The sequence below is a fragment of the Rhamphochromis longiceps genome, linkage group LG13 (assembly GCF_057381845.1).
Source record: "Rhamphochromis longiceps isolate RC_006_pf linkage group LG13, R_longiceps_female_GT1.1, whole genome shotgun sequence".
Lineage (NCBI taxonomy): Eukaryota > Metazoa > Chordata > Actinopteri > Cichliformes > Cichlidae > Rhamphochromis > Rhamphochromis longiceps.
In genome coordinates, this window is record NC_140569.1 from 7,957,697 (window position 1) to 7,984,831 (window position 27,135).

The 27,135-nt window shown below is 39.3% G+C and overlaps 1 protein-coding gene across 1 annotated transcript; it reads left to right on the forward strand.

Annotated features, from left to right (window-relative positions):
- Nucleotides 1-1,809: 1,809 nt before the first annotated feature.
- Nucleotides 1,810-26,493, forward strand: b3gnt2b (UDP-GlcNAc:betaGal beta-1,3-N-acetylglucosaminyltransferase 2b). The gene is made up of 3 exons (XM_085427310.1): nucleotides 1,810-2,006; nucleotides 19,350-19,494; nucleotides 24,810-26,493. The coding sequence occupies exon 3, from the start codon at nucleotides 24,835-24,837 to the stop codon at nucleotides 26,026-26,028; it is 1,194 nt and encodes a 397-aa protein (XP_085283436.1). The 5' UTR covers nucleotides 1,810-2,006; nucleotides 19,350-19,494; nucleotides 24,810-24,834; the 3' UTR covers nucleotides 26,029-26,493.
- Nucleotides 26,494-27,135: the final 642 nt, after the last annotated feature.

Genomic DNA, 27,135 nt, shown 5'->3' on the forward strand with positions numbered 1-27,135 from the left:
GAGAAAACAATGCGTTTTCAAACGAAAACACATTAGTGTGGACTTAGCCTTAGAACTGCCAGTTAATCTAATATGCAAGTACATCCTCCATGCAATTACGCATGGCTGTCAAAACACACTGCACATGTATAAATGCTGGCAGCCACACTGACCACTTCTTGTTCTGGCTACTCCCTTTAGTGGTCACCACAGCTGATCATCTGCCTCCATCTCATCCTATCCTTTGCATCCTCTTCGGTCACACCAAACATAGATTCACCTCAGAACAATTTAAGCATGAGCGTGAATGCTAAACTCCATGCAGACATCTACGTACCCTCCAGTTTGATTTAAGTCTGCACAGGCAGTACATTATAAGTACACCAAGTATGCATCAACAAAGAAGACAGGAAATAGTAGGTGCTCATCTGTGGCATCCACAAATATGAGCATCATAAGGATGATATAATCCTTGAATAGCCTCAAACTTTATTGCTGTCTGCAACTAGACTGCAATTTCACTTCAAGAGTTTGAGGTCTTTATAGGTCATATCTGTAACAACATGAGAGCAGGCTTTGGTCATCAATAACTATAATGTGTATAATATGCCAATACCTTATTTTTTTACAATCCTTTAATTGCCTCTGCTTTCGAGGAAGTGCTGAAAGCAAGTTGGCTTTATGATATATTTTATGAACGTCAATAAGGTTTAGCATTCAGATGTACTTTCATCTGTATAAACTTCTGTGTGTCCTCTGGTTAATTATTTATGACCACAGTCTGGATGTCCATTCTTTTCATAGGAGTACCAGCTGTGGCTCTGTTACCCCTCCTAGTCCACCACACAGCAGAGCTCCATTGTCCTGGTCCCAGTCATTAAGAGTAGACAGAATGGCTACTGACCCCCTGCTGTTTGGAGGACACACACCCATCACACAAGATGAAGCTGCTCCAGCCACTACCACACTCTCCAGAGGAGCAAAGGCTTTGACACTGGCACAGCTGATGAGAGTTTAAGCTTTAATGTGGAAGTCAAATACAGTATGTATTTCTGTTTTTGTAAAGTTTGCATATAACGTTTGCGGACCATATGACAATATATAACCAAGGCACACCTGTATTCATGAAAGAGCCTCCATATCATCTGTAATGGCATTATTAACTGAGGTTAGTTTCCAAAGTGAATTTTCTTTTTTCGGTTAAGAGTTTTACTTTAGGTTTTATTCATTTCAGTGTTAAATGTGGTATTATTGTGTGGATGCCAGAGGCAAGACTCACAGTACTGTAAATATCAAAAGTCTCAATAAACACATTATTATTATTATCATTATTATTATTGTCATTATTATTATTATTATTATTATTATTATTATTATTATTATTATTATTATTATTCCAAAAGTCTAGTTTTTATTTTTATTTTAGTTAACTAAAATGTTTAACTGATGATAATACACACAAAGAGATCACAACACTGGTTCATACCAGTTGGCTGCCTTTTTATGCTTGAATAATTCATAAGTTAGTGTTAACAAATAATAAAAACATTCCTCTTTAAATGATCAGGGCACCAAAAAGGTTGAAAAGCAGCCAGAGACCTTCAGAAAACCTCCGGAACTATTGCTCAACAGCACTTCAAAATATTACAGGAAAGTCTGGTTCCCTGGAATTAAAGCTCGAAGAATTACTGTCGCCTAACCGGTTTCTACTCGTCAAGGTCTCTTTATGATGACGCCTTGACAATTTCAGCCTTTTAATAATGGAATAGCCTTTATAAATCGCGCGCTAGGTGACGTCACTGTACAGGGCGTGATCTGGGAGGTGCCGCGACCGCGAGTGCACTCACAATTGAGACGGTTAAAAAATAGACCAGTCGCGATAAGCAGCAGATCTCGGCTGTTAGCGGAGGGAAAACACGGGAGGTCCTCGGTAAACAGACGACGATTAGCCACCGGAAACGGCACGTGATGGATTTATTTCACTATTTCGCCGCTGTCGGAGTGTCTCTAGGCTGACTGCCAAGCAAGTGAGTTCAACCGAGTTTATTTTTTCCCACCTGTCCGGAGTAACAGTCATATCGAGTAGCTGAACTAGATCCTCATAGTAAGTTAACCGACCCAGTAAGTTTCCAGGAAAGTCCGAGTTACTCGGGGAACAGGACTGTACATGAAAAGTGCTTGTTCCTTTTCAGGAAAACTCAAGAAAGAAACCAGAAACGCAGTAGGAAGAACAGACTATGACAAGACGTAGTGCCGTGGCATTTGTAAAGCAGTACTATCTTTAAAAATACAGCATTATTCTGCTTTAGGGCTAAATGACTAACCTTAATGAATTAATGGACTTACCTGTTTCGGGGTTAAATGCAGTAAATATTTAAGCTGCCTATCAAATATAAAGATGTGTTTATGATTAACAATAACTTGAGCGAGACTGAAAGCACTTCGGGCACTTGGAAGTGACTGAATCAAAAACTAAAGTAAGACATTTTTGTAGCTATTCTCAATCAAAAAGTGTCACATCGAATGCAGGGGTGTCAAAACATGTGGCCGGGGTGGACTACCCAGTTAAGTCTCGACCACTAAATAGGGTTAAAATCCAAAATGCATTTTCATTCTTGGTGAGCTGTGCCAGCAATCTCTGGGAGTGAAAATGTCTGGGAAGTTAAAAAAAAAATCTTTACAGATTCCAGCATGTTGTTTAAACCTTAAAGATGGAAATGTTTGTCAATATTTATTTTATTAGCCATATATAGCCAAGTTTAAGCAGTAAAATCACTGCATAATAATCAACATAGAAAAAGTTCAATAATCTTTCTTGCTGACCATCCTAAGATGCCCTGAAAATAAGTCGCATATCACTGTAAACACATTCTTCCCTTATTCTAACTTCAAAATAGGAATGAATAAAAAATTCAAAAATGTGTTTAATTGTACTGCAATGCATTTCATTTAGGAACTGGAGTAAATAGGACCTAATTTGAGCCTTTAAGCCTATGAATGTGAAAATACGGAGATACACTGTTGAAATTTCACAAACATGTAGGTTATCATTAAGTGATTAAACAAGTGATCCACTTATGATCAACTAGGGCTGTATGTACCCTTGAGTTAAAAATGAGCTTGACCTCCCTGCTTTGGACATATAAACAATCTGTAAAAGTAGCACAGAGGAAAGTTAGTTTTAAACTTGGTGTTAATGTTAAACCTGGACAAACAAGTTCCCAATATAACTGTCTGTTCTTCCTTCTCTGTCTGTTCTCTGCCTTTTTTTGCTGTGTATGCACTTCATGATCAAATTTCTGAATCACACGAGCAACATTTTCCAAGGGTTTTTCTGCACAGATGTGTGTGCGTCAGCCCTGTACCAGTGCTATGTTTAGACAGAAACATCCAAACCACACTTAGGATGAGCATTGCTTATCAGTCATGGTGAAGTTTCTGACTGGTCTGTTATGGAATTACGAATACAAAGTGGATAAAATGAATGTAAAGGCGCCAAAATTAACAGTATTAGTTTTAATATGTTGTTAAAATTACATCTGTCCAGTCTATGGTATTTATTTGAAATTGCTGTACTATAGATCAGGGGTGTAGCCCATACTGATTTGGATACAGTAAGAAAAATAAAAAGGGACTCAAAAGGTCAACAGAAACATGGTGCAGAAACGTGTCTAATCAATTCATTTTGGTAGAGCTGATATTTTCTCTTAGAAAATGTACATTTTTCTACGACAGTGTGCTGTACAATTCATCTAAATTCTGTATCAGCATTAAAGTATACATGAAATGTAATCATTCACAGATATAAATGTGACAAGTGAAAAGCCAGCCAAAGAAAAATACAGAGAATCCCAGGTGTGTACAAAAACAGCCAAACTTTCCAATGTTATCAGTGTTTGTTATCTTGGCTTCATTGTCTGAAAATATATCTCTAAAAACATAGTCTGACAATTTCAGTTTATTATACAGTCATTCATCTTTAAGCTCCAAATAGACAGCACCCTGTTTTTGACCACACACCTGAGGGAGCAACCTGGCCAGTCAACCAGCAAATTTTACCCCCTTAGTGTCCCTTAGTGACTTTTCCAACTTTGGCCTGTGACGATAATGCTGTGTGAATTGTGATTGATTAATGGTTTCGCATAAACCTAGTTTAATCATTCATGAATGAGATACTATCGTAGCTAGCTGCACTGAGTAGGAGATTCTCTGTATCTCATTGTACAAGTGTATAGTGACAGTAAAAGGCGTTCTATACAAGTGACTGTTTATTAATTATTTACTAAATCACAATAATTCCAAAAATGGACACAGTGTGACATCTTAAAGTTAAAAAGTTTAAATGGCCCAATGGCCGTGAAGATCCGCTTGGTAAAGTAAATCCGTTGGGTATCTTTGTTGGCCTTCAGACAGCAATTCTGACAGCTAAAGAACCAAACGCAGGGCTCGCAAAATCGCTAGCCCGACGTCCCGGAGCTAGCAACATCTCCGGTCGGGCAACCAAAATCTATCTCAGCCCTGCCCGTTGGGTTATCATATAGCCCGAAAAAAAAAGTTCATAAAGATAAACAGAAAAAAAAAAAAATTTAATATATTTTTTTGTACCTTTTCTAACCTAGTTTTTGGCTGCTGCAGAACATAATATGAATAACCGCAAAGACACATTCATTAATACAAATGACCTTTGTATCTGAGTGAGACTGTTTTTTGTTTGTGTTGCTAAGTCGGTCTTTAATACCATCACCGTACAGACATGCATCACTGAGGGAAGAAAAGCTCTGCTAATATTTACTATTTATTAACACATTTTTGTACAGCAGTGTTTCTCACACAGGCTTTATTTTGGAGGCCACTGAAGTGTATCTTAAAATTTATTTTAATTATTTCATTTGTTTCAGTGGAGAAAATTGCATTCAGTTGTACTGTGTGTAAGTCCTCATTCTCCCCATTCAAACAGCACCTCATCTTCTTTATGTTTTCCTACTTGTAGGCTGATCAGGTTGATATTTTGGCAGGCCCCAGGCCTTCATCTAGTAGTTTAAAAAGGTCCTACTCCACCATTTTGGTGGAATATCGATTGCAGGCTTCTGTAACACTAAGGAGTTCAATACAGTGGAGCTGGAGACCATCCACGGGTTACGAAGCTTAATAGACAGATAGCTAACTACTTAAGAAAGTGTGAGGGTACCTCCTTTAGTATATGTGTCCTCCGCAAGTAACAGCTTTCATTGTTTCTCTGTGGAGGGTGAGGAACTGTTACGGTTTCCTTTTAGGTGTTTGGGCTTCATCCCATGTGCACTATAGATAGCCACACATGACTATTGTTTTCAGTTTTTTTGCACTGTTGTGAAATATAACAGAAGGTTGTTTTGAGTTTATTATAGTTTCTTCCAGTGGCTATTTGCATAAATGGCCAATTAAAAGGATACTTCTTTTCATGTCTACTCCGGAGCAGGAAGTGAACAAACTCAAGTGTCCTTTTAATTGAAGGCTTGTGACCTTGACCCTAGATTAATGTGTCGCCTCATCTAATCCATACCACCCAAATTCTTCATTAATATTCCAGACATCATGGGTAGTAAGCAAATTAGTGGCTCAAGGAACATGGAAAGGAGTGAGGGTTATTTACTTTAGGCTTGATGTTACTTAAGGGTTTCTTCCTCATATACTACAGTGGAGAGAGTTCACACAAGTACAGAAGTACATTTGCTGCATATGCTGCTTTTTTGCTCTGAGTTGAATTCATACATTTGGCTTTTCAGCCGTCTTCCTCTTGTTTCAAGGTCATTAATTTAAGCACATCCTGAAACTGGAGATCTGGCAATACCCAGGGGTGGTGCTAATTATGGTGGCATCCCAATAGATCTGTACTATAACCACATTATCGTTAACACAGAAATCTGCAAGGCCCCATTTAGACAGCCAGTCACACAGCCTGATCAGCTATACAGCTTAATGTTCACTTAGCAAAGCTACATGCACAGCACACACACTGTAGGTTTGTTACACTGCTTATCCCCAGAAGAAGTCTTTGGGGCGCGTGTGCCCATGTACAGTGAATGCAGTGTATATTTTCTGTTGTTTAATAAGGTATTTCTCTACATCCTCTAAACGATGGTATTGTTTATAAATTATTAAATGAAAACCAAATGTAGAAACTGTTTTTAAAAAATTCTTACAGTGATGGTGATTTTCTTTGGTTCTAAAATCTCTTTGGGTGCCAAAAACTTCTCTATATAGAAAAAAGCTGTGTTATTATGCAGCTCAATAGATAAGAAGCCTACAAAAAGTAATAAAAACAATCTAATTAATTCAGCTTACTGTAAACCACCTTTAGACAGTCATGGAGCCTGAATTACAACATTGCATTCAAACAGAAATATTGTTCTACTTTCTATTAATTACCATCAGTTTTTATTAATATTATCACCTTACTGTCAACACTTGAACCCAAACTGTGAATATAAATATTTGGCCTGTTCACGTAGTTTCTCTAAATGTTGTTCATTTGTTTGCTACCCAACGGTGTTAACATTGTTCTTTCTCAAATATTCATGATCACATCCAACACCCAGAGAGTTTGGGGGAGTTCTTTGTTTTTCTTTGGTTTAGTTTCTTACACGCTATAAAGCTTGTAACTTGGCAGTAATGCCAAGATGTGTGCATAAGTGACCACAGTCACTTATGCACACAACCACGTGTTTCAGTTTCTGAACATCAAAAGCAAACCTTTCGTGGGCATTGTTTGCTCAACAGAAGTTAGTAATTTTGTTCTCAGTTATTCAAATGATTTTATATGAAGGTCAACATAACACCACCAGTAAGCTCTTCTTTTAAATGGGGAAAAATGTATTTATAAAGTTTTAGTTAGTTCACTATACAACAGAATTTCTTTTACATTAAAAAAATAAATAAATCTGGTTCCACCTCCCCAAATAAACCTCAGCATTGCTGTGATTAAAAATGTTTGTACACATGTTTACTCATTATTTAATAAACATCTAGCAATGACTATATATATATATATATATATATATATATATATATATATATATATATATATATATATATATATATATATATATATATATATATAAAATATTTTTTATAGGGGGGGTGTACACATTCCAAAGTAAAAGTAAAATATTTTTTCATTGTCTTGTCAATTTGGTAAATATATCTTTGCACGATTTTGGGGTGATTCTTGGCGTGATTGTGCATTAACTGCCTCCATGAAAGGCTTGTATTGTAAAATGTATTCTGAAATTACTCTTAATATCGTGATAATTAAACGGACTAATGAAGAAACCAGACACTGAAGCTAAACGGAAATGGGCAAATTCAAGTGAACTGAAAACAAAAACAAATCAAGGGAAATCAAAAGCCTTATGCAAAACTGTGCTTTTTGAGCTTGGGAAAAACCTTGAACATCTTTTGCCAGGAAAAAGAGTTCTAAATTACAATTAACATTGTTCACATGTGGCAAAGTATAAGGAGCCGAACAGGTAAAACAGTACCTTTATAACATTTGTCTGGAATTTCATTCCTTTTTTTCTATTTATATATTGGACCCACAACAGGGATCAACTCACGGTGGAGTGAGCCATAAAGTCAGTCATACAGTGGCAGAGCAGCTCAGATCTCTCTGCGCATCCAGGCTCAACTTGTCTGACTTTTTGTATTCTGCACAAGACTGTCAAAATCAAACACACAAGCCTCTTCTCCTTTTCCTTACATCAGCCTCAAAACGGAACCTTTCAATGTTAGCCCCGTTAAACCGCAAAGGTTGAGACATACTGCTCAAACAGAGATTCCGGAATGGCTGCTTGTTCAACTTTTTGTCACATGAAACGGAGTCGTTTCACAATACCAGGGTTTCTTAATCACTAATATGAAGAGATGTGCATTTGCACACAAGTTAGCACCAGCTATAAATTGCTTTGCTGCCGCTGTTTCCCAAGATCCATTAAAAACAGCTTACTGAGTAGACAGAATTAATCCATAATGTTACAGTCCGTGGTCGCTCCAGAATATGGCAAATACATCAGTGGGCTTAAAAAGACATTAATGATAATGGGAGGAAAACTAAAGTGATGCCAGTATAATAGCCAGGACACTCACAGAACTGCCTAATGTAAGTGATGACTTGCAGGATGATGGCACACTGAGGAAACTAAAGACAGCATTTCTGACTGAGTTGTACTACTTTGTCTTTATCTGGGTCCTACGTTTATGCTGTCAATAGTACTCTAAAAGAAGCCGAGCCATTTTACGAAGTTAAAGTTTAGACTGCTTTGTATCCTTGGCTTTATTTGTATATGAAAACCACCTGGAGAAAGTTTGAAGGTGCGTTTTCATTTCATTTCATGTCATTTCATTTATTTATTTATTTCACACTTGGTTCAACAGTTTTAACAGTTTTGTCCTTTCATACACACAAACCATGCTTTTTCTCAGTATAACACTGTAACAATGCGTGAAAAGGAGCAGGAAGAAGAAAATATTCTTATTAAACCCTGCCCCCATCTGCAATCCAACTAATAACCAAGGAACACACTAACATTTATCTCCAGATCCTAACGCACACCAAACATCAAATTTACAATCAGCAATATACCACTTCATATAATAACAAGGAGAAAAAATAAGTAAATAGAATAAAATAAGGCGAGAGAAAGCGTGAGAGAGGGAAAAAAAAAAAAACCTTCTTCAATTAACTCCAATTTGGTTCATATTCTTCATATTGAATTATTGTTTTAGACATGTTAGACTTTTTAAAACAATGTAAATTTGTACAGTTCTTTAGATTATAATGAGAGTTCCACATTCGTATACCCCTAACTGTTGGACTCATTAATCTTTGTGTAGTCCTAGTTAGTTGATGCTTAAAATGAAATTTCCTTCTGCTGTCTTCACCCCCCGAACACATTGAAAAGAAACTTTGTAACGTGAAAGGCAAAGTATTATTTTTAGCCTTAAACATAATTAATAGTGTCTGTAGTTTCACTAAATCTCCTAATTTTAAAACTTACTGTTGAACTGTTGAAGTTAATGGTTCACAACATAGTTCTTGTTGATGGTTTATAGTTGTCCGCTTTTAAAAGTAAAGATTTTGATGCCCACTTTTTTAGCAAAAGAAATTCACCGATTTTTAAGTTGTTGTTTTTTGTAAGTAGGGTTTAATTTACTGAAGGTTAGAGTAATACTTTATTAAACTGATAAAAGATCATTGGAAAATGTATCATCTTCTCCACTTACGCATGTAAGTTCATATTATAAGCTGTTACTTTCAATGGAAATATGAATTGTTGCATCCTTAATGAGTCATCTTGTTACTGTTGTATTCCCCTGTTCCATTAAGTCTTTGTCATGAGGTAGCTTTTAGCGGTCTGGTAACAGGAACACTGGAGTTGGGCAACATATGAGTGGTCAACAACTCACACAAACTCAAAATAAAAAAAGATAATGGAAATTAAATTGTCAGTGGCTATTTTGTCACCCAATTAATTTACAAGCATTGTTTCTTGGTGAATCTTGTGGAAAATCTAAACTATTATTAAAAATGCTCAATAATAAAACACTTAGAAATGTGAAAACATCAGTTCCCTTTTGACAACAGTCATTGTGTGAACCATTGTCTTTGTGCTTCTTGTCTTTGCCACATAACCACTTCCTGGCCTCAGTTCCTAAGAATCTGTATCCATTTAGCCATTCATAGTAACTATGTAGATGCAATGCCAGCTATAGGAGTTCGCTAATGCACAAGAACCAGACAGATATTTTCAAGTTGAGACCACATGGCTTGTCATTTGTATTGTTTCTAGGTGGATTTAAGGTCTTCCATATATTTCAAAGTAGGTTCGATATCACAGGTCATTCAAGGATTCCAGCCTAATGATGTCTGAGTTATGGACTTTCTCCCTTATTTAATTATACATGGAAAACTATAATCTTGTTATCATAATGTGATTCTGATCTCGTCTGACATAAAGAAAAGTTGTGCACGCACAATGCAATAGCTTCAAAAAGATTTTTTAGCAAAAAAGCATGCAGCTCACCATGTCATGTTAGGAGCCTGAGAAGTATACATGGTGAGGTGGTTGTGGCTGTGCTGGCACGCACATAATAACATGGGTTAAATAGTGACTTTAATAAAACTATCAGGGGATGAAAAGAAGGGTAGATTCATAAGAAAACCTTGAGATATTGGTGGTGTTTAATTATGTGTAATGTAGAGTTAAAGCTAAAGCTTAGCAGTCATCTGAATCCATACACGCTTTCTTCACAATTTAAATGTGCAGGTGCAAAATTACTCGTTTTTATCGTCTTCCTCGGGAGATGTGATAACATTGTCACTTGATCAGCTTAAAGAGTCCATTTCCTTTCTTGCTGCATTAGCATCAGATGCATAATTTCTGTAAACAAAGCTACCATTTAGGTTTTTTTCTTACTGGCAAACACTTTCTAGGATGTCTCACTTCATTTTTACAAGCTTTATAATGTTTAAGATGTACACTATAATCCCTTGAGACAGAGATCTTCGGTTAATCTCTTTGTTTTTCTCAAGGAGTTCCTGTCATTATTTGCAATTAGCCTTTCAGTGGAAACATGGCTATCTGTCATAGTTGCAGGGAGGGTCTTGTCAATGCATTTCTCTAAAGACTGGAAGTTCATGATTCGTTTTGCAGAGTGCACTTCATCTTTGCTCATCAGGTCACACTGGAGTGACACTACCTAAGTTCAGTGTGTGCTGAGTGTGAGCAAATGACTAGCAGGGCCCTGTTTCAGGAAGCCGGTTTAGTGGAAAAACTGAGTAAGTATACCCTGAGTTAACGAAAACTCTGGGTTTTCGGTTTCACAAAGCGAGTTCAGCTGCAGCCTGAGTGAGTCACTATGACGACACACTCCGTGAAGCTAACCTGCCCCCTAGCAGGTTTACTACAACTAACCCTGACTGTCTCCGCCCCTTTGTCGGAAACCTGACAGTAGGAAGTGTCGGACATGGCGTGCCACTTCCTTGAAGAGCCAGTAGATCGTGAAGCCCAAATTCTCCGCAGAGCTCTCCGCCGGGAGAGAGTGATCAGAGCGCGTTTGGACATTTTATCATTTCCTGATGATTTTCTGTGTGAACGTTACCGTTTCTCAGCACAATCTATAATTTATTTGGATAACATCCTCAGGCCATATATTACGCATGTGACACATCGCGGACATGCTCTCAGTTCATTGCATATTATTTGTATTGCACTTCGGTTTCTTGCAAACGGGAGCTTTCTGTATAATATTGGTGACGCTGAGCACGTTTCCAAGGCTACCGTCTGTCGGGCAGTCAGGAATGTTACAGTTGCACTGAAACGTCTCCTGTACTCGTCTGTGGTGTTCCCCGGTCACAGACCCACAAGATTTATCAAAGAGGGATGCCACAAAATTGCAGGTATCAGGATGAACAAAACTTAATTTATGATGTGGTGATACTTGGACTACTACTTAAATTGCACATTTATTTTCAGGGTTCCCAGGCGTGATTGGCTGTACAGATGGCACTCACATTCCAATCATTGCTCCTTCAGTAAATGAAGGAGACTATGTGAACAGGAAGTCTTTCCACAGCATTAATGTACAGGTACATAGTTCCCTGTAGCATGTCAAACTAACAAATTATTTCATTATAGTAATGGATGCTAATTTGTGTTCTCTGCACTGTGAAGATCATATGTGATGCTGCCAACATTATCACAAATGTGGAAGCCAAGTAGCCAGGCTCTGTCCATGACTCACAAATATTCCGTGAATGTACACTGAGCACAAAATTTGGACATGGTGAGTTGAGAATACTTTAAAATATATAAAGACCAATTGCTTCAGGGACATTTGAACTGAAGTGTATCCTTCTGTCTTAGGAGAGTTCACTGGCTACTTGCTTGGTGATAGGGGGTATCCATGTTTACCCTATTTGCTTACCCCTGACCCTGACCCTGAACCGGGCCCACAGCAGCGATATAATCTGGCTAATTGCAGGACAAGAGCCAGAATTGAAATGACTATCGGAATGCTTAAGGCCCGGTTCCAGTGCCTGCAAAGACTCAGGGTCACCCCAGAAAGGGCATGTGACATTATTGTGGCATGTGTGATTCTTCACAACATTGCCACAATTAGAGGAGAACACTGTCCTTCTGAACCAAACAGCAGTGATCCAAACCATGAACATCCTGACCCTCCCACGGACATACAAGATGGAAGAGCAGTCAGAGACACCATATGTCACAATCATTTCCTTTGACCCATCACCTCAACATGTTGAAAGAAGAATAAACAGATTTTTTGTTCAACTGGCTTTATTGGTCGCCTGTATTTCCTGTACACAAAGTATTAAAAGATGTAAACCTCATAAAGTGTCTCTGTTGCTTCCTCCTCTGTAACAGCTGTCAATGTTTCTTCATTATTTTCCTGTAGTAAAGAAATAGACAACATTGCTGTTCTACTGTAAACTCATATAATCTGTGGAGTATTACTCACAACTGCATGTTGGTCTGGCTCAACAGGAGGCTGCACCAGATGCAGTACACCACCACCATCAACTGATAGAATATGAGGTTTATACAGGTCACTTATAACTTACAAGGGACCAAATGGCAATTAACAAACATACCAAGCACCTTACACTTCATTGTCATTATGCTCTCAAAGACAACCAAGGCTGAGGGAAGGCAAAATCAGTCGGAAAATAACTTCACTACAAAATAATTCATTATGGTAAAGAGTTTATCAAATGAATGTGTCGCACTGCAAAGGTGACTGTGAAGAAAGGATGTATGCACATCATGTATTATTTTGAATTTACCCCTTATGTAGGCACTTGTGTCTTGCGGGGTTATTGCCTCAGAGGATGTCCCCGCAGAGATGCCTTCGGCCACAGGGCGCCCACTGTTTTGGCTGAGGGCCAACTGCTCAGCCTCTGTGAGTGGTGGTGGTGGAGGACCCCCACCTGTTTTTCGGGCCTCCGCTTTTTTTCTGTTGGCTATAACGGGCCACATTTGAGCATACAGAGTAAGCAAATATGTACTTGTAATGTGCTCAGATAATTTCAATAAGTGCTTACAGAAAGAAAATTAATGTAGCCTCTAACTGCAATTGATTTACATAGGACAAACAGACCAAGCACTATGGCTCATAATACAATTACACCTTACCTGTTTGGACTATATTTTTATATTTCATTTTTACTTGCTGCCAGGCACGTTTGGGGCCTGTTGGGTTGCACCTGCGCTCACATCACATCACAAAATAAAATGTATAAAATAACAAATAAAATAACATATGATAAAATAACATATGATAAAATAACGTGTTAAATGGGTGGAAATCCCTCGATCAATGTTTAAATTAACACTCACGCATTGACTCTGTCGGCTATGTTTTGCCATGCATGCTTTTGCAGCTGTGGCTGTGTTACTTTTTTCCGCGGAATTTGCATGTTATCGGCATATGCTGCCATCAGAATTTCGGCCTCAAGCGCTGTGAAATACATTGACCGCGCCTTCTTTCCCTCCGTCTCCATGGTGACTCGCTTAATCTGTGCTCCGCTTATCAGGGCTTTATGTATCCTCGTCCGCGCGCTTCACTTGGGGTTAAAGCAACTCCGCGTTGACTGAACTAATTGTTATCAGCCTTTCTGAAACGGAATATTCCGAGTTGGACAGTTCGGGGTTACTCAACCGTGAGTGTCGTTTTTCACTCTGAGTTTTCCAAACCGGCTTCCTGAAACAGGGCCCAGGTGGCCTAAGTGTAGCCAGGGTCACAAGTATTTGTTGATAATGAGAAATTCCAGTCTATTTTAAGTTCCAGTGCTATTGTGAGGCAGTGAATGTCTCTCCTTTCCCCATCACTATACTGTAGCTTAGAAATGGTCACTTTAGCATTACTAGGAGGAAAAAAAGAACATTTCCTCAGGTTGTTTTGAGAATAAATGTGCAGAGCTTGAGAGCTGTTCTTCGCCCCGTAGAACCCACCCCATAGCCATATTTGGATAAGGAAATTAGTGTTCCTGATATTACTTCAGTTTTTGGGCTTTTGTTATTTTAGGATTGTTGTTGTTGTTGTTGTTGGGTCTCATGTACAAAACCAGGAACATAATCCCACCCTGTATACTTCAAGGACCTCTTGCTTGTCTCGGTGCATGCTCAATCATTGAGGTAAGTAAAACCCTAAAGGTTGATTCTGTTTGTCTGGACGTAGCGTTTTCAGTGGGAGAAACGTTTTGTCACTCATCCAATTAACTTGGATGATGAACGGAATCAATTTTTTGGGACCTCTAGGTTGAAATATTTAGGTTGTTATTGTGGTTTTATAGTAATTCCGATGAGGATGAATGGGAGATTTTTTAACAGAATGTCCTCTAAGGCTAGTTATGCATGTGTTGCATTTTAATAAAACCAACACAGAGATCAGAACCAACAAATAAAATTAGGAGACTGTCTCACATCAATGGAAAATTCTGAGAAGGAGCCATGACATTTGGTGGATATATTCCAGCTCAGACAGTCCCTCTTTAAGTTGCAGCCTTCAGGCTATTTATGGCCCTCCTCTCTTTGCACCGTGTCCCCATTAGACCCACATTTTTCGTACAGTAATATCTTAGTCTTGTATGAAGTATTACTCCCCAAAAAATTATCTTTGGTAGTTTCAACCTACAAAGGTGAAGAGAGTCTGCTCAACAATTTACAATCCATGGATAATGATGATTCATATACAAAGGTAATTCAAAGTGCTTTTATAATGCATTACAATGTCAGAGAGATAAAAGGAAATGATGAACTTCTAGATGCATACTGTCAAAATGTACTTGAGATGATCCTGACTGGGGACAGGCAGTAATCCTCTTGTTGAGTATCATCAGTAATTATCATGCTTTATTTATATAACCCAAGATTCATTTTGTATAGCTTCATGGGACATTTGTTTAAACAAAAATCTGTGACAGTGTTCCAGTCAGATCCATTTTTAGCTTGGTATGGGTGGCTGTTGCGTTCCTTTCCTTGACTTTTATTGTTGTTGAATTTATTAAGCAGACCACAGAGAGGTAAATCAAGAACAGTGGCTCTGTCACCTCAAATCATTAACAGGTTTTCTGCTCAGTTTCTTTATGTGGTGGAAAAACTGTTTTTGATCCAGAGGATGCTGAAAACTCCACTCGCTCTAGAAGGAAAAACTTAAAACTGGGACCTGCCCATTGCTTTGCCAGTTTTCACTGCGATGCATTGCCACTGGTAACACCCACAGAGGAAATCGTTAAATGTGAAACCAAAATATCGTAAGTGGTGCCAGAGACGAGACGTTTTACCTTCAGCATAAACACTGGTCAAAAAAATTAAAGGGAAGTTGCAATAAATATTCGTCCCTTAAGTCAGGTGCATGTTCCTCTAAATGGTTAGACTCTTTATCTTTAATTTTTTTTTTGCCTTTATCAATTGAAGGTTGAACTTTGTCCACAGACCTGACGTGGCCTGTGGAGGAGACTTATCTGTTATCACTCGCACACAGCAGTTAGCAGCCTGAGCCTTTTAGGCTTCTCTGCCCTGCTGACCTGTTTCACACAACTTTGGGAGGGTTGCAACCGTGAGTGTGTAGGACATGTGTGCTGCAACCGTGAGTGTGTAAGACATGTGTTCTGCAACCGTGAGTGTGTAGGACATGTGTGCTAACCAGACCTGCTGCAAAACAAGCCCACAAATATCAACCAGCTAGTGAAGAGGATGTCCTAGATACATTTTCTGTTTTTGAGTTCCTAAAAATGATGAAGTTTTACGTTGAGAAGGGCGTGGCTGATCAGTGGAGCTTCATTAGTTGTGCATTCATCTGAATAGTAATGGCAGTTAACGTTGCTTTAACCTCACTGTTAAAAATGTAATTAGTGTTTTCATCTGCAGTTAGTACGAAAAGCCTAGCGGCAGTAAAATGAGACAGAAGTGATTGGAGATGTCAGCTTCAGCGGGGTCAGACAGGTCCTTAAAGTAAAAAGAGGTGTGTTGATTTTTCACTTTTGAAATTTGTGTTGCCTTTTTCAGCATTTTAGAGACTCGTGAAATTTCCAGAGCTGCAAAAATATGTTTTATGTCCATTTTAGATGCCCTCCAAGACTCACAATCTAAACCCAAAAATGTGTTTGTTTGTTTTTCACTAGAGGTTTCTGTAATTAATTTTTAGCATTAACATCGTGGTCTATATAATGTTTTAAATAGGAAAACTGCACAGTTTTCTTTTGCATTGTTCACTTGCATTGTAGTTTTGTTTTGGGAGGTTTTTTTTGTTTTTTGCCCAACAAACTGTTGTTATTTAGTCTTAAATAACTTATGTACAGGAGCATATGCAGGAAAGAAAAGAGGAAAGTTTCTCAGCATGGTCAAACAAACACAATGGAAAACATGAGAAGCAACGGAAATGGAACAAAGCCAGGCGTTCCTTTCGATGATTAACTCCATTTTAATTGTTTGGCCATCCTCCGGTGGCTTTTTCAGTTTGTTTCGTTAAGAGGTTGCCTATGCTTGCTATCTGCTGTCCTCTCATATCTAACCAGCACACACAGGCAGTTTAATGATTAACAAAACCCAGTCATGTTTGTATAAAACGAGCTTTCTACATCAGTCTTTTGCAAAAGCATTAGATTATTATTGCGTGTGTGTGTTTGTGTTTCACTTTTCTCTTTATATTTATATCTTTCTTTCTGTTTGTGAGAGATTTATCTAACAAAAACAAACTGTACAAGTTTATTTAAGATCCTGCTAGTTGCTCCCATACACAATTTAAAGTCAAAATGCTTTGAGAGATGATTTTATGCAGACATCCACGCAACGGCATGTCTGTGTAAGGAGGAGAAGCTCAGATTTAAGGACTCTTAAGAAGGAAAAGTACCTTGGGTAAGCTCAAATATTAGTAAGCAAACAAATCTCTAAAACTGAAAATAAGTATTAGTCCTGAACAGCACAAAGTCTAGTTTCTGTGGAGAGAAGAGCTCTGTTAAATACAGCAACCCCTCCTGTCTTTCGGTGAGATGGTGATAATAGTCTGCACTGTGTTTCATGAATGTGAAGTCTGTTTCATGGCTTTGCTGTCAGTCAGATGTTTACCTGCACTTGAGTGACCAGCCTCCAGAGTTTTGTGGCAGTAACTAAATTTTTATGGAATTTAAACATTAAGGATTGACAATTGAGGTAGGAGGGTCATGGTGTGTGTCTGTATGCGATTATAGAAGTAGAGTGTGTGTATATGGTGCTGAAAGTGTGCAAAAAAAGTATTGTAAAAATTACTAACTTAACAAACATGTCAGTATGTCATCAGCGCATGAAAGGATCTGACATGTCAGCTGGACAAAATAATTGGATATTCTTTTAAGTTAATAAACTATGTTGTTTGTTTTGCTTAGTGAGATGTTATCCTTTTTCTTTTAGCTGCAGCAAATTTAAAAATATTAGACAAATGTGTAAGTGTGATTAGCCTCTAGGCAAACTGTATATCAGATAAACTCAGGCTCAGACTGTATACATTTAATTTATCACTTTACTGAATATATGGGAAAGTCAGATTATCATAAAATTTCCTGCAACATAGAGGGGAATAAAATATAAAGTTGCTTCTAAAACCATTTCTTGATTGGTGCTCAGAGAAAAATGCAAACATTTCTGTCTAAGAAAATAAATAAATAAATACATTTAGCGCCTCACTGGTCTCTTATCTGGAACATAACCTACACCGGAGCAGAGAGGTGTGCTACAAAGTTAAATGGGTTAGCAAGCTTAAACTCACTGTTCTTTTTTACCTCGCTAGATCGTTATGGCAACTTGTTCTGAACACATAACCTGGTCAGGATCAGGTTATGTTCAAAGTTTAAACATTAGCTAGAGACACCACATACTCACTGATTTGTTTTTTGTTTTTGTTTTTAATTTACGGTCTGCTCTAAGTGTAATAGACATTATCTGCTGCTATACGAAAAAGTCCCACATGCAGTCTGTTCAGTCATGTGTTACAAACACCAGTGAATGTAGTTCAGTCATAAAGTTACAGGGATGCAGACTGTGCGTCACATTGTCACGGGAGATCGGTTCAGTTGGTGATGCAGAAAATGTCTTAATGTTTTCTGCTTGATCTGTTTCTCTGACACTTCTGGAACCGCAGCTAATAGAACACAGATTAGAAAATTCCTCTGCTTGATTTTTGAATCACTCAGCATTTATAGACGTCAAATCACAAGACTTCAGAAGACTTTGTCCTGTCTGTATCTATCATCTGTTCCTTTTGATAATGTCTGATTGACGCTCAGTTGGTAAATTTTTAAAACCATTGTCATGATACCAAATCTCTCTGGCGCCTAAGTTTGTGAATGCAATAACTCGAGAACACGGCAACATAGGAACTTCAAATTGATACCATAGGTGTGCTCCTTAAAAATATCAAATGAGTTTGAATCTCAGTGATCTTGGCGTAAAGGTCAAAGGTTTTCTGAAACTCTTGTGAATGCAAAAACTTGAGAAAAGGGTGACATAGGATGTTGAAATCGATAATATAAGTGTGTCTGCTAGGAGCCTGAGAGGTAGCACAGGAAGTGGCCACTATTTTTGGTTTTTGTCAAGTCAGCTAACACAAAGAAACCCTGGCTATGTTGATCATGAGTGGCAGCGCACTTCTAAATAGGTTTGCAGCATAACCTGCCATAGCACTATACCGTGTTAAGAAGTGAACCACTTTTTGTACCACTGGGCAATCAGAGTGCCATGTTTATATGCAGCATGAAGTTAGGATCTGCATTTCAAGTAAGAATACTGTACACGGGGAATTACTTATTGTTGTACTAAGAAAGCACTCCCTCTGGAAACCAGCTCTGTTACTTTCACATAGATTTAGTCGACACATTTTGTCCTGTGGTACCTGTCAGGAAAATTCTTAACTTAAAAATAAAAAAAATGAAAACCATGAAAAGATACAAAAATAAATCATAGTAATGATTGAACCTCCCTGAAGTGAAATTAAATGAAACCAAGTTCTGTTTTACTGTGAATTTTGACACCAGGGTTTTAATTTCATTAACAGCAAATCTACATCTGTTCCAAATATCACACATAAAACTGTATTTTATTATTAAAAGCTGTATACACCCTCCCACCCAATCATGACTGCTCACAGAGGTCAGACTTCACCAGTTCTTCTACTAGAAACACTAATAAAGATATATTTATCATTTTGTATTTAAATCAGGGTTATTGGTTCTTTCTTTAAGAAGCACACTTTCAGTATATAAAATTAGAACTGATGTCTTTTTTGTCCTCATGCTCTCTTCCTCAATATTGACATCTGGGTTCTTTCTCTCTCATTTGCAGATTCAGTCTTTTCTCTGCCTCCTCCCCTTCCCGATCCCTTTTCCCCATTGGCTGTTGTCCCCAGACAGTGCACAAAAGTATGGGGTAAAAGTGCTGAGGAGACACCAGGAGAACAAGAGCTGAAGAGGCCCACTCACCTGCACAGGTAAGATCACACAATGTGCGTCGTTGGAAATGTTTTGAATAGGCAGTGCATCTCTTGGCATGTCTGTCACATTAAGACTCTCATTTAGATCTGTATAGCTATATTCTGTTATGTTTACACATGAAGTTTAAGGTTTTAGGAAGGTGCATTGTTCATCGGTTCTCTCCACAGTATAGTATTTAAAGCCATCTAAACATAATCATGAAAGCTATTAAGGTCCACTAAGAAGCGTACAAACCCAGCCCTTCAAGCTGCCATTGTTCTGTAGTGTCTCACACCCATCCCCCACTCAGGTGGGATGGCTTACCTCAGTGAAGCTTTTTATCAGGTGGAAGCCACACTGGTCAAACACAGTCTAGTGTTGTCTGGTAAATTACTGACCTCATCACAATCCCACAGACCTGTTTGTTACCCGACACCATATGGTGTCACCACAAGCTTCATGATCGATAAACATAAAGTTAATGAATAATGGAGAGAGGTTTAAAAGCGGATCAGATAATTATGTTACAAACTACACCAAAGTGCCCATAGACAACCTACGCAGATACAGGAAGAACATGTAAAGTACACACAGAGAGGTCTTGTCCCGATGGTGGCAAATTGTATCTATATGGAATAAAAAAATCAAAAATAGATTACATGCTATTGTTTCAGTGTATAATGTATAGTCCTTTAACCCCCCAAAAATCCTAATCATACCACAAAGGTTTTTAATAGGCATCTTTTGATGGTTGACTTGAATCAAAGTAGTCAAGTGTATCTGTGTAAAAGAAGCCTGACTGTCTTGGAATCCGTTATCTAAATAAAGTATAATTATCTTTTATCTTTAAAGCCAAGTCAGACGAATTCTGCAAAAGAAGAGCCATAAAGGTTTATTGTGAGCAATAAAAGTGCCACTGCGGATGTTTGCAGACTGCTTTTTGACATTGCGTTTCTTCATCTCTGCCTGAACCGTTATCATGCTCCATTGCTGTCTTTTACCACAGTGAGACTATTTCTTATTATTAGTTTATTAATAATTCGACTTTTTTTCCTCATTCTGTGTGGATTCTGCATACAGTCGGTTTAAGAAAAAATACAATAAAACTTTCTGTCCACTTATTTTGTAATTTTTAGGAGTACTTTGCACCATAACAAGTATAGGTGTGCACTGCTTCCTGTGATGACAGGATGTGACTCATACTGTCTTTTCTTGGGGCACTGCTTATGTTCTGGATCTAAATGTGTTTTTGCATATCCTTAAAATGAGGGTCCATTTAAAAATAATACATTGATGAGGTTTTATGAGGTAACTAGATCTAGTTAGATTAATCAAATCAAGAAGGCCATCAGTCAGTTGTGTTCACTTGCAGACAGCTTTCCAGCATACTTGGTGGGGCCAGACAATTGAATTCAGTTGCTTCCAGTTATTATGAAACATGATAACGGTGACTTTTTTTCTATTGCTTTGAAGCTCTGATGTCTTTTTGTGTAATGAATTAAGTTCACCTCTTGCCATTGCAGCACTGCACTTTTTCCCCCGCCCCTTAATTTTCGAACTTACTTGTCCTTTAGCGTACCTATAAGTAAGCCTTTGGTCACTGAGCTCCAGAGGAAGTAAAATTCATAAGTTTTCCATGGAAGAAATGGTGGAAGAATTGTGTAACAGCTGTCTGGAGCTGATTTTTGCCTCTGATCACTCGAGGTCTCTCACACTTCCTGTGGTGAGCGTGCCCGTGTCATAGTCCAGCTTATGCCTTGCTTATACTGTGTTGCAGACATGGACACAGACATCTGGAAGGCCGACGGTCGAATAGTCATTCCTGTTATACTTTGAAGTCTGCTGCCGTAGATAGTTGATTGTAATGTAGATCGGTAGGAAGAGTCCACACAGTCCCAAAAGAACAGGCAGGCGTGGACCATTGCACCCACTGTCTGATGGGATTTAAGTCACTCAGGCCGAAGCGGACCTCAGTGGGCTCGCAGGCATGGAAAGACATATCATAATATAATGAAGACATTATGAGCCAAAACAAATTATGAGAGAGATTCTGTGTTAAACCAGAATATATGAATTATTAACCCAAAGAATCCAAAAACCTCAAGTTACATTATGAGGTTTGTTAGTCAGTAGTGTTACTGGTTGAATGAGTGTTCGAATGTGTTGTGTAAAATGAGAGAAACTGGCCAGGTGCTCCCAGTTGCACTGATTAACTCTACCTACCAGGAAACTGCAACCTAACATAGAAAAACCACAGTAGTCCCAGCAGAAGCAGGAGGGCTGTCACTTGCCAGCTGTCCTTTCAAGGCAGGCTTTATTGTCAAATGCGCTCAAGTCAGGAACTAACCGTGACCAGACATCTCCACATCCTCCAGTGCCTCCACATCTTTAAGTTTTGTTTTTCATTTAATGTATATCTCAAGATTAAGAAAATCATGTGTGAACTGATTTTAACTGTCTTTAAGCTGGAGTCAGCTCTAACAACACTGACTGAATGCAAAAGAACTGAAACTATAGCTTAAAGTTTGGTGCATGACCTTACTATGCCTAATCTGTTTTTGTGTGAGTGTCAACCACAAGTGTAGACCTTGTCTTTTTAATGCTGACAGCTAGAAGCATGATATTTGTGTGTCAAACCACCAACATGCCTTAATTGCTTCAGCTAAAATGGCCTCGATGTGAAACACTATGACTGAGTTTAATGTCTTAAACCAAATGCAGATGGTCAGCCAGACTTAGGCAGGTATGCGTGGATTTTGCTGCAGACTACTGGTGGTTAATTACAGGTCCAGAAGTTGTGGTTTCATCTACATGTTGTTTAGCTTTCTTCTTAAGAAGCCTCCCCCACCGACCCACCCACTTGTTTCCCAGAAGTGATCTTGTTTGTATGGGATGCAGAGGAAGGGAAAGCTTAATTATCCATGAGAGTAAGGGAGAAGAGGAGATTGAAGGAAAACTAGCATAAGTCCATGCTTGTCTGTTTGGTGATATAATACTGATAAGTGTGATGTATTCCTATCCTGCGTTGAGTCAGAACAAATTCAAAGGAACAGAGGAAACCTGATGGAGACGGGCAGAGTGAGGAGGAGTGAACGAGGCTCACGGAATAGAAAAAGAAGAGCAAACAGGAGTGCAGCAGTGGAGAGTTGTTGCTAGGAGGCTGAGAGAGCAACACAATACAGAGGCAGGAAGGATCCAGGGAGCAGTTCAGATCTGTTAGCTCATCAGGCAGAGCTCGCACCGCTTTTTGAGCTGTTTACATTGATAATTGTAATGAAGATAAATAAGTCTTAATGTCCTGACTCGGCTCTCTGGGGCCAAAACCTGGTGGAAACAGGTGAAGGCAAAATTAAATTCTTGTAAGTTGTTTAGAATTAAAAACACCTACACCATCTCTAAACACACCAATGAGCAGTACCCTTACACCCAAATGTTTCTAAAAAAAAAAAAGACTAAACAGTTGTCAGATACAATGAAAATCCCCAGCAACACAAACTAGTGCCTCATAACCTACCTGTGCCTGGTTAACAGCAAACAAATCCTGTGTCTTGTAATCTTTAATGCTACAACGGGATTTCCTTAAACCTAAAATATAACTCAAAGTGTCTTGTCTGTCCCAAAAGCTCTGCGATGAGATGTCTGCAGACGCAGATGAGAGGAAAGTGAAAGCAAACAGGCACCTCGGTCGTGCCAAAAAGCAGAAAAGAAGAGGCTGCGCTTGATTTTTAACAATAAATAACAGCAGCAAAAGTCTTTATCTCATTGAAATCACTGAAATTATTCGATTGGAAACAATGCTGGGGAGCGGCTTTTCTGACTGAGATGATCAAGAAGCACTTTCCCTAAATGAGCCCTAATGTCTCCCAGATGAGCAGACCCTTTTTGGCTTTCAGAGCTTGCAATCTTATATCATTATCCAGTCGTCTTTTTATTTTACTTTTAGTCTTTATGACTTCAGAGTGTTGTTAAGATTGGAAATTTGCCCAGAAGTGTGCAGCCTCACAGTGAAAACATTTACTCGGTTAGACTTTGTCACAAGTATGGTTAAGCAGTACCAAAACATGTAGTTTATCAATAACTTGATGAAAATATTGCGTTAAAGTGGCTGCTTCACTGGTCTGCAGGAAAAAGGAGAAAGTGAGGGGAACTCCAGGTAAAGACATTTTCAGAGGGGAAAGCGTGACTAAACAGAAACCTGAGGCACAGCTGAGCCTCCTGAAAGGATGGTATTGTCTGTTCAAGCTCACATGTCGTCCTCATTTCTTATTGGTTTAAGCAAAGGATACAAAAGCAGAGAGGAGGACAATGAATCCTCAAATGTTTGCCTTCCGTTAAATTGCCCTCTGGCGTAGTAAACGAGTAAACATGTTGTCAGTGGAAATGCAGGTGTATGCTGTGATTTCAGGCAGACTACCTTATCGTGCTTCATCCCGACAGTTAATGTGGTAAACTTGAACTCTCCTTACACCAAGCAGATCATTTGCTAATTGGTTTCTCATATTTAGTTTGGACTGGTCTGGACACGCAGCTTGGTAATTAGATCAGTTCAGGCTCACAGTTGTGAACGCATGCTGCATGAACACACATAAATAAAGTGAACAAAATAGCAAGGCCTGATGATTGCAGATCTAGTTAGGTAGCTCAAAGTTAAATTATCTTTGTGTCTGCCGTAGGAGGAGTATTTTTTGTTTTTAATTATTCCAAGAAAAAAAAACTACCCTACCTGTGATTTGATTATGGTGATAATGGAGACATGCCACCTCATAAGTTTTACAGGAAGTTTTTAAGTGTTTTGTAAGAAATCAGTTTAACCCTCACTGGAAAGCACAGCCATCACTTCTGAGTGAACCAGCATGTTCACTCAGAAGTAACTATGACAGCCAAACAAACAAAGCATTATTATACACCATATCAGTCAACCTGTGAAAAGTCAAGTGATTCAGTGTGAAGATGACACCACTCTGCTTCAGTCTTATCAGCAGTTTGACCTCTGACCTTCTTGATCAGATCAATACGTAATCTTGCTGTTGCTTTGGATGAACAAACTATTCTGACATAGTTTTACACAACGTCTTACAACACAAACGGGGGTTTCCATGTGATCGTTTTGTCAGTGTGGTTGAGGTGTCTTCTCTTCCTTTTTCCACCCATTGTTTCTCAACAGAGGGAAGTTGTAAACCTGCTCATTTCACCATAGATAACTGTTCTCCCTCGTGCTTCCTCCTACCTGAAATTACCTGAGTGATTTGAGAATAAGGTAAAAGATGAAAACTAAAGATCAGTTTGTAGTGAAGACTAAAGTCTTTGTTTCTTCTTCTGTGTGTCTGCACAGGTGTCAGCGTGTGCGGTAATCTGTCATGGGGCTGCTGCCAAAGATGAGGCTTAAGGTTGTGGTGTCACTGACTATGGTCAACCTCTTTATCTTCATCATCATCTCGCGGAACATCAACCAAGACAAAAGTGGACATCAAAAGATTCTTATCCCTTCCAAACGCTTCTGGGCTAAAGTGGCTCCCAGCTCGGCCTACTGGAACCGCCAGCAGCAGATTCTGGACGTTCACAGCAATCACATCTTCATGACGAACCGCAGCAGCGACATCCCTGAGTGGCTCAATGACACCAGTTTGACATCCAACGTCTGTCAGCCTAACCTCAGGGTGACCACTCAGGTAAAAGATTACAACTCCCTGCTGCCCCGCTTCAAGGACTTCCTGCTTTACATGCGCTGCCGCTCCTACCCGATCATTATGGACCAGATGGATATCTGCAAGGAGCCACCGTTTCTGCTGCTGGCTGTCAAATCGCTGGTGCCTCACTTTGATCGCCGCCAGGCCATCCGCCAGTCCTGGGGAAAAGCAGGCGTATTAGCCAATCGGACAGTGGTTACCATTTTCCTCCTTGGTAACGCAACACCTGGAGACCACCACCCAGATCTGTCTGGTATGCTGCATTTTGAGAACGCCCGCCATAAAGACATCATCCAGTGGGATTTCCGTGATTCGTTTTTCAATTTGACTGTCAAAGAAGTTCTTTTCCTGGAGTGGATCCAGGCACGTTGCTCCGGCGCCCAATTCATCTTCAAAGGCGACGACGACGTCTTCGTTAACACCTACCGCATCATGGACTTTCTCAAGGGGCTCTCGGGACCCAAAGCCAAGGACCTGTTTGTGGGTGATGTGATCACGAATGCGGGGCCCCACCGAGACAAGAGGGTCAAATACTTCATACCAGAGAGCATGTATGTTGGAATCTACCCACCGTACGCAGGAGGAGGCGGCTACCTTTATTCAGGTGACATCGCCTTTCGCCTGCATAACGCATCTCAGCGCGTAGCGCTGTACCCAATAGATGACGTCTACACGGGTATGTGTCTTCGTAAGTTGGGGCTGGCCCCCGAAAAGCACAAAGGCTTCAGGACTTTTAACATAGAGGAGAAATACAGGTCGAACCCCTGCGCTTACAAGAGCTTAATGCTGGTTCACCCAAGGACCCCACAGGAGATGATCCAGATCTGGGCCTGGCTCAGTAGACCCAACCTGACCTGCCAGTGACTGCAGTCAGTCTGAAAACATGTCAGGATAGATCACAAGGAAGGCCAAAGGGCCAAATATTTTAACTTGAACTTTAAAAGTTGGCAGCTTTAAGTTAAGATATTACTACGATGTCCACACGGATCCTCTGCCTGGTTGAGCGTTGTGGCCTGAAAAAATGAGGGCGGCGCTGATTTTTCACATTTTGTATTATGGCTCTATTCCACAGAGGAGTTAACTCTGCTTAACTTTCAAAGGACCTTCACCCAAAGTGAATATCTTTGAGTTCATATATTTATATCACAGCTATTTATATGGCCTTTATGTGCTTTAACACTGTCACCTCCACCACAAAGTGTCTCAATGCTGTATTAAATAAATGAGAGCTGGAAAGTGTCTGCCTGGCACCCAAGGGTCGTTTTGGTTAAGCTATAACATGCTGGTCAGGTTATTGAAGTGAGTAAAAGCAATTGATTGCTTTCTGAACACTGAAAAACAGTAGTTCCTGCATTCCCGGTGAACACTTCCTTGTAGTCATAGCTGGAGGCTTAGATTGTGCTGCTATTTCCAACCACACTCCCAGAAAGCTCAGAGTTTTTGTTCACATCATTTCCTCAGTTTCCACTGGTGAGACTCTGCTCTCAGTCAGCCACAACATTAAACCCACCTGCTGAAATGTTTTTTTTAAAGGCCAGGTCTCTTTACCGAAGCCACCTTTGTGGTTTCTTAAAAGCAGTTCCCTTAATTGGTGTGGCTGATCAACGTTGGAGCAATTAAAATGAGACAGGGATGTCTAGCCTCGCTCTCCGCAGCTCGGCCGGTCGGGGCTCAGAGAAATCCAAATGCTGGTCTAAATCAGCTTCAGGTTCAAAAAGGTTTAACAAAAGCCCAAAGTACATTTTCACAGGTGTGTCATTTCAAGCGTTCGGTGTGACGTATTTGCTATGTGCCCGTGGAAAGCGTTGAATGAGGATAAATGCTGCTTTACTGTGACCTGAGTGAGTCTAGATTCTTTAAAACAGGCTGAACACGTACATACACAAATTGTTACTTGATTAAAGTGTCCGTGGGTTTTGCAAGAGACTCTTAAGGGTTCTGTGTGTTGGTGAAAGCTTTAAAGTGTGTGTG